This window comes from Pieris napi, chromosome 20 (genome assembly GCF_905475465.1).
Source record: "Pieris napi chromosome 20, ilPieNapi1.2, whole genome shotgun sequence".
In the NCBI taxonomy this organism is placed as follows: domain Eukaryota; kingdom Metazoa; phylum Arthropoda; class Insecta; order Lepidoptera; family Pieridae; genus Pieris; species Pieris napi.
In genome coordinates this window covers 4,582,279-4,591,467 of record NC_062253.1, presented here as the reverse complement: position 1 = coordinate 4,591,467, position 9,189 = coordinate 4,582,279, and the positions used below count along the sequence as shown (strand labels likewise).

At 34.2% G+C, this 9,189-nt stretch overlaps 1 protein-coding gene across 1 annotated transcript; it reads right to left on the bottom strand.

Moving 5' to 3' along the window:
* Positions 1 to 6,831: 6,831 nt before the first annotated feature.
* Positions 6,832 to 8,351, bottom strand: LOC125059961 (mucin-5AC-like). The gene has a single exon (XM_047664683.1). The coding sequence runs from the start codon at positions 8,296 to 8,298 to the stop codon at positions 7,006 to 7,008; it is 1,293 nt and encodes a 430-aa protein (XP_047520639.1). The 5' UTR covers positions 8,299 to 8,351; the 3' UTR covers positions 6,832 to 7,005.
* Between the last annotated feature and the right edge of the window lie 838 nt (positions 8,352 to 9,189).

Below are 9,189 nucleotides of genomic sequence, written 5' to 3'. Positions count from 1 at the left end.
CGTAGAACTTCTGCTTCACATTGTACTCTAAATAGTGAGTAATTATGACTAACATGTCTTTTGTTTACGCGATACTCACAGTGGCTCACAGTCTTCGTGTTTTATATGTGTCGGAGAAATATGTCCATTCATATTGACGTCGTCATTAGAGGGTTAAGTAGGCGTCATGTACAGCGAGCACAAAAGATACGAATAATTATCGTAAAGTTATTTAGATTAACTCCTTTAACATTACAAATAATGAGCTGCTTCAAGACACGAATCTCACTTTAAATCACAATCTACTAGACCAAGTCGGTCCAACCTCTCATCATCACAATGCTCTATTGAAAACTCAGCAGTACTACCCTGCGTTCCCTGAACGCACTGTCCAAAGTCAAGATGGCGCCCCCACTCGAGGCATTTGCTCTGCTTTGTTGGTCGTAATATTCGTTTGGAAAACTATGAAACAATTAAATAATAACAAAACAAATCTAATCAAAATAAATTATCATTCCTAAAAGTAATAGAAGTAATCCCAATGATTAAACAAAGCAGCAATAAAAATCAACGGTCCATTGACTCGATCATAATATTTTCTGATAATTTGAGCATTCCCTGACATATGTATTTTTGAGAGACTCATCCAAATTAAAAACAATTGAATGTATATGACCGATTTGATATTTTCGATTTTATGTGTTCGATTCGGATGAGATGAGACCTAATGATTTTGAAGAAACATATGAAGACATGAGACACATTTTTAGTTCAGTTCAGTCGCTTATATAAAACCTAACTTGCCTAAACATATTATATTAGGCTTTTTTTGTTTGTTACATATAATGATAAGATTACATAATGTAATCTGTTAGTAAATAAGGTAGTAATTATAAAATACTGGCGATATGTCGCAGCTTTGCTTTAAAATAATTTGCAAATATATATCACCTCCGGGAACTGAACTTAAAAACATCATTATATGGTCAGAATACATTAGATTACATAGAAATAGACAACCTATTGCCAGAGCGAATTCTAATACATTTATTTAATGTTTACTAAACTGGCAAGTTTTCTTTCACAGTGAAGACACGAAGTCCCGTCACATATACCCAAGTTAAATATTGAAACCACTTTATATATATATAACTGTCATGATCTCGTGAGTTGAACGCACCACGCTTTTAGTTAGTCAAATGTTTGAGCTCAATTAGCGCTCGGAATTCACAGACCAAAAAGTTACTTAGATTTTTTTTACGAAATCTACATACGTATAATTGAAACAATTTTAAATGTATTGATTTCCAACATAAAATATGTATAGTATTTACAATATTAAGAATATTGTATCTTATTCCTCGAATAATAATAATTCAAAATTGATAAATTGGTCCATGTGGGACCTCTGTGGACCTCTGTGTTTAATGCTGGCAGCATCTCGTCGCTTGCGATATTTATTCGTTGAGGGAAAAAAGCACCAGGTCTAGGTTCCCGCTAGTTTGTAGATACAAGGGGGAAATAAATCAAAGTTGGAGGAAAGACTCTTTATATTTGAGCCGTCCGAGAAAGGTGAGACGGGGCTAACGTATCTACACAAGTAGTATCAAAGCCCTTCCAATCTTCCAAGGAATCATACACATAAAATCTATTTCCTTAATTATTAATCTGTAAGTGACTGATCGGCCTTTTGTGCATGACACATACTTCACTTATAAACTTCAGAGTCGAGACAGCAATATTCCCGAGTGCCAGATCCATTCCATGACATATTACGGAAGTCATTTGTCAAAAATGTATAGAGTTTTTACATATGGTAAAGTAGGGAAGTAAAAAAATAATGGATGTGGACGTAATGTTTAAAAATCAACTATTTCTTATTTAATTAAGAATTATTTTGTACTTTTGAGTATCATTCTTTAAACAATTTCTAATGTCTTAAGAGTTAATCATATAAAAACGAACGGTAATTATAGTTGGTATATATATGTCTACTCAGTTTTAAATTTAAAACCGAACTACTTGAGTGATAATGTTGTTCCCTTACATAGGTGGGATGCAACAGTATGAAGAATCTACACTAATAACCTTAATTTGATTGGCTAAAAATTACTGGATCACTATGAAAACTTCTTTCACCATCAGTTATCTCTGATAATCATAGGCTATAGAATATTTCCAGAAAAATTAGGGATCTGTATGAAAACTTCAATAATGAAACCCAAGGTGCGAAATACCAATAATTATAATTATATCGCGTACAATACTGTTTTACAGAAGTTATATCTACAGAAACGTATATATACCATATGTGTTACTATTACGTATTAATAATATCCAGCCGTGCCAAACCTATATAAGTCCCGATGCCATGCTTTCAGTGGCTAATGCCCACAGGCATTGTTCAACTCGATAAAACAACCTATTAAATCCTATCATGATTGTATTAAAGGAATTCACAATATGCAAAACTATGACCTATCGACGCGCGTGACATTGAGAGAGATTTATATGACTATAAAATAAAATTAATTCTTCACAGTGTGATAAATAGTCATCGGTATTTACGGATAAATTGCAACAGTATTCGTATTTTCATATATTTTTATGACCATACCATAAAATAACAGTTTTCGCCTAGTGGCTTCAGCATGCGACTCTCATCCCTGAGGATGTAGGTTCTCAGATGTGCACCAATGTTCTGCCTATGCACTTTTAATACTCGCTCGTACGGTGAAGGATAAAATCTTAAGGAAACCTGGCCTAAGACTCAATGGCGTGTGTGTCAAGCTTGCCTATTAGAAAAAAACAAATGATAGCGTAATAGATACAATCTGAGAACCAGACCTAATAGGTTGAAGTACTACATATCCCTTTATTTATTTAAAGTATGATCTATCTCCTATGTTTTTTAATATGTCAGGATATTATTATAATTCATTATTCATTCGCTAGAAATCAAACCCGAAGCCGAAGGTACAACCTTCGGCTTCGGACCAAACGCTTCTATTTAATCAAGTGAAATTGACGGTAGTATAAAAACAACAGTTTTTAAGCCCCCAATTAGCCATTGATATATTGTTGCTTGCGTTTCACAATACTTTTTTTTGTCCAAAAAGTAGTTTTCGACGAGATTCCACACCAGGAAGCCCAGTTTTCAATTCATTATTTAAACCTGTTTGAGCAGCTGAGCTACGGATTTCGTGTTACGAAAATTAAAGCAGGGTCAAATCGAAACTCCAATAGTGGATGCTTGCTATCTTACTCATAACGCACTGAAAAAAGGGGGATAGAAATATATTTCAATAATTCGCTGCAGCGAAGAATACCAATACAAAATGATTGCGTGTGGAATGCAATGGTAATAAATATTTAAAAATATTTTGACCTACATATGTAACAATCACTAATATTCTAGAAGCTTCGTGTCAGTTGGTATTATAAATTCTTACATATTATAAAATAAAATCCGTGAACAAAGAACGTTACTTTACGGACTTATGATTTATTCATATATGTATAGTATATTATGAAATTTGACTAAAAAAGGTTTAAAGAAGGTTTTTATAGAGAGAACTATTGGGACAATCTTTTTAAAAAATAGTTTTATTTAGTACTAGATGGCCTGGCGAACATCGTACCGCCTAACAGTCGATTCTTTATTTTTTTTAAATACTTATTCTGCTATTCGGGACACCGGTCTAGCTAAGATAAAAAAAAAGAAAGTTGATAAGACAACAAATACATTATGTCAAAAAATAAAAATTTACCTTCCCGCAACCCCTCCACTAACACTTGAACTTTATGATATGGTATTAAAGTTCAAATTGACTTTTAAGTATTACTACGAATATTATGTATGGGAATATAGAAAAGTGTTGTTTTTTCACTCATTTTTTTTTAATTTTTCTCTCCGTAAGAACCATCCTCGTACTTCAAAGAATATTATAAAAAAAGAATTGGCCACATCGGTCAAGCCGTTTTCATGTTATGTCGTGACAACGGAAAACGGGTTTCATTTTTATATATATAGATTTAGGTTCTAGAAAAGTGAACAGTCTGTTTGGAAGCACAGCAAAATGTTCCATATGTTGAAATGTTACTAAAAAATAGCCTTAGTAAAAATATCATATTAGGGCGAAACCAAGTAATCGTCATTCGTCAGTCAGTCATTCGTAATACCTAGCTAGTGATATCATTTTTACTATTCATGTAATTTATGGCCCAATCTTAAGTTTTTAAACATAGAAATCTAAAGACTGAATAAAGAAATGTCAATATATTTGATATTTCTACCTTACTTTAAGAAAGTTACTTTTGTATGCATCCATTAAAGCGCTGTAGTTTTCATTATAACAATACTCTTAAGGAACAGCGCCCGTACTCTGTAACATTATTGTGCTCAAGTTCGATACTTCTCTCCTTCTTCGCCCGGTACAAAAACTCATTATTAAAATCGGGATCCTACAGGCGCTGTTGAAGACAAAGGTGTACGCTAATCTTTAAACATACTTTTAGAAACCTTGTTGAATTGCATTGTTCAATTTTTTTTCCTAGAATAATTTTCACAAAAGATAGTGCGACTTTACATGAATCTAGCCCAGAGTTCCCCAAACTTTTTTGTGTCGTAGACCCCTTGCCATGTTTTTCCGTGTTGGGTAGACCCTCTACTTACCTGATATTGATTTCCTGTAAATTTCTAACTATAGTGAAGTTTAGTGTTAAAAACTTCAAGTAAAAACACTTGTTATTTTATACATTCATTAATTGAATTTAAATTAAAACTATTCAAAATAAAATTTTGTATCTGTAAAATTTTGTACTATCGGTATATGTGTTGAGATCCACTATCGTGGACCCCCATTTTCATTTCATGGACCCCCAAATTTTTTTTCGCTGATGTAGACCCCTTGCAGGTTGTCATAGACCCCTAGGGGTCGATATAAACCACTTTGGGAATCACTGATCTAGCCTATACAATAATTATGGCTAATAAGTATTATTATGTTGACTTAATTTACTACAATAGTGAAGAGCCTGAACTAAGGTAATGTTCATTAATAGTCTTAGTGTTCTATAATATTTTGACACTATGTTCGTGTGTCCGAGATATCGCACTTGCATTTTCACTACACTAGTTAACTCAAAAGGTTTAATTCTCTTTAGGCGTCTTAATCCTGTTGTGTCAAGAAGTTGGATTGCCTCAGCATTTACATGGCTATGTAGACCGTTTAAGTGAGCTAAGGCAAACCTTTTTGCCGTATGTAGGATTGTATCCACATTAAGATCCTTGGATACTTTAATTTGTATATGTTAACGTAAAATTGTAAACACCGTTAGATTGTAACCTATCTCGCGAGATTGTAAACTGTCGAAAGATTGTGAACCTCAGCGTACTGCTTACAATTTAACGTATTATTATTCGGTAGATTGTACTACACTAACTTAGTTATCATTCAAACTTCTTTGGTCAATTACAGATTAATTTTACTTCTACCGCATAATAATACGTTAAATTGTAAGCAGTTCGTTGAGGTTCACAATCTTTCGACAGTTTACAATCTCGCGAGATAGATTACAATCTAACGGTGTTTACAATTTTACGGTGACATATATACCATGGTGGACTATATATGGCTGATATTACCGAAGGATATCGTTTGGTTTTAATTACCAATTATATGTTAAAAAGTAAAAAAATATAATTAATAACATTTAAATGTCAACCACATATTTTTTCATCAACATTATTCGATGAAACTTAAGCGGGCCATAGACGGATTTGTTGCAGTCGGTCTTGACTGCAACATGCGGTCGCCGCACGGCGATCTGCAGTTTCCATACTAAATTCATATTCGCAATACAGAGAGCAAACCGCATGTTGCAGTCAAGACCGCTCAGGTCCGTCTATGGCCCGCTTTAGTCCAATGGACAACAAACCACACAGATGACTCATTTTTCTGTCACGTTTAAAGTTATTGTAGACAAGAAATACGGGATGCGGAGGAATAGTTTCAACGGGATGTGTACGATGTGTATGCGTCACTCGGCTTGCTTGATATTTTATTACATAAAAATCTTTGCAGTAATCTAGTATGCATGTCTCGTATCTACCTAATCGGTGTATTCATTGTACCATTGTTTATAGACAGAGCTATAAAAATACAAACTTAATTATATATAGTTTATCGACTATGTCGACTTAAAAGGTATAGGGAATATAATAGGCATAGACCAAAGAAAGAGGTCACGTGTTAGTTTGTGACTAAACAAGCATCTTATCAAAGAAGAAGAAAAACGAAAAAATTGTGGCTGGCTAGACGTGATTTGAAGGCACGACATGTTGGTTGAAATTCGTCAATCGCCTATTACCCTATTGTCTAGTAATATATTTTTTTATAGAACAGGACGCAAACGGGCAGGAGACGCGCCAAAAGGTTCGCAAGTGTGTTGTTGGGCTATAAATAATTGGTACTTTCGTTTCTTGATTGACTTTTATTTGCTTACCATGATTTAGTATGCGTAACATCTCATAGTAATAAATATATAAACTTAAGATAATTATTAGGAATTAACTTAGAATATCACTAAAATCTGTCTTAGTTGGTTACTGTCAGCGAGTTTTGATCTTGAGATAGTAATTAGTTGAGTTTCCGCAATCCAACAGCTCGGTGAGTCTAATAAATTAATTATTTACTTCGAAATCTTAACCAAAACCGGAATATCAACTTTGAATCTTTAATGGAAGCTAATGCATATATTTAAAATGAAATACACACGATTTTGTAAGGTTTTATTCATCCATAGTGTGTTATTATAAAACTCTTATAAATAAGTAAAACATAGATATGTTACAATTATATACTCAGGAAAATACCGCATGAACGCTTAGCTGACGAATGACATCCAGTTCTATTGTTTACAGCCGGTCATCCAACGCGTGCAATCTGTATTCAAGTTACGCTCCAGCCATTAAATACTACGCTAAACGCATTCCAACTACCCAACCACAGTACCATAAAAATATTATATACTAGAAGTAACCGGCTCTAAATCACTAATTTCGTTCTCGATATATGGAGTAGTATTCTGAGTAACTGCTTCAATGTTTGGCGTCGTCTGTTCTTCACTGTTTGCTTTAGCTTCATTCTCTTCTAACGAAATTGAAGGGGTAGCACTATCGGAGAAAGTCTCCACGTTTTCAGTCGTTGTTAACTCCACTATAATTTCTTTTGTTTCTATCGTGGTAAACACTGGATGTTCTTTAGTTATTTCAGGTACAACGACCGTAGGTATTTCAGGTGCAGCGGTGGTAGTTATTTCAGGTGCAGCAGTGGTAGTTATTTCAGATGCAGCGGGTTTAGTTATTTCAGGTACAGCGGTGGTAATTACTTCAGGTGCAGCGGTGGTAGTAATTTCAGGTGCAGCGGTGGTAGTTATTTCAGGTGCAGCGGTGGTAGTTATTTTAGGTGCAGCGGTGGTAGTTATTTCAGGTGCAACGGTAGTAGTTATTTTAGGTGCAGCGGTGGTAGTTATTTCAGGTGCAACGGTAGTAGTTATTACAGGCACAGCGGTGGTAATAATTTCAGGTACAGCGGTGGTAGTAATTTCAGGTACAGCGATGGTAGTAATTACAGGTACAGCGGTGGTAATTATTTCATGTTCAGCGGTGGTAGTTATTACAGGTGCAGCGGTGGTAGTAATTACAGGTACAGCGGTGGTAATTATAGCATCCGCCAGAGCGACTGGTGTAGTAGACACTTTTGTGATTTCTGTTACCTCCTCATTATTTACTGTAGTAACCTGAATTTTATCTTCACTTCTATCTTTGTTTATGTAGTTATCGTTAGATTTCATAATAGGAACTATTTTATCATCATACACGACTCCTGTGTTCGAACCTTTATTAGGCGTAGTTATAACTAAGTAATTATCACTATAGAACTTTGCATACACTTCGCTAGTATTAGCGTTGATTGGAAGAGTGGCCGTATATAAAAATTCACTAGCAAGATCTCGATCGTCGTGCACGGTTTTTCTGGATCCTTCAATAGTAACATATCTTCCCTTAACTCCAACTGTTATTTCATCCACATTGTATTGATCAGCCTTAATTATTATATTCGTATATTTATCGCCAATTTCAATTTTGGGTCCAATATCAACGAGACTCGGGAACAGTTCAATAATTGGTTTGAATATACTGAACAAAGGGTACGAGCTTTCTTTTTTTTCCTCTACTATTGATGGTCTCTCGGCCGGAAATGCATTGACTGCAGTGAAAAGCGCTAAAGCGATTATATAATTTCTTATGGACATTTTGCGACGACCGTTTTTAAAATATTAGCTAAAAAACTGGCGGCCGCGTGATTGCAGAATGTTATATATCAAGAGAGGTATCAAAAACCGGCTTAGTGACTTCGCACATTGCGTCGTAGCAGATTTTTCGATAAAGTAGCATGGCGTTATTTTTTTTATCGGGTTTGTGTTATTCTCAGTTTATTTTCAGTCAGTGTATTGAACTTATAAAAGCGGTTGTTCCAAACTTTTTGTGTCAGGCCGTTACAGATTGGTGATAACATATGGTACATGTAGTGGAGTATTTAAAGTGACTGGAAAATTGAGCTTTGATATTCATAAGATTTTTAATAACAAAAGATAACAAGAATAGCTTTTGTAGAAGTACATTTAAGCTTCTATTTATTTTCCTATGTGTTTTGTGTATGTGCCATTTACAAAATACCTGAATATTGACTTACCATTACTAGTAGTACTAGTATTTAGAGAATTTGAGTTGATTTGTTATTATCATGCACATTGTACTATAAAGCATGGTTTAACTTTTTACATACGCTTATTACGCATTACATATTGTATACACTCAGCCAAAAATAATACAGCGTTATTTTCTGAGTTATGATCATAGGGTATGATTGACACATTATTACGTGCAAGAGTAATGTGAATCGTATCAGGAAAAAAATATAACGTAAACAAAACTACTAATAAAATACAATATTATTCCAAAGGAAACACGTACTGACAATATTTTCTTTATATTTTTCAGGGACAGTTGAATTAGTTTCTTGATGACAAAATTCATTTATGTTGGTTAGTTAAAAATTTAAGATATACACAGTAGCTGGAGCATGAGACTGTAAGGTCGTGAGTTCAAGTCTGTGCATTTAAATTTGATTGTACAGTGAAAAT

Coding starts and splice junctions, on each gene's coding strand:
- LOC125059961 (XM_047664683.1), bottom strand. CDS start 8,298: ATGTCCATAAGAAATTATATAATCGCTTTAGCGCTTTTCACTGCAGTC.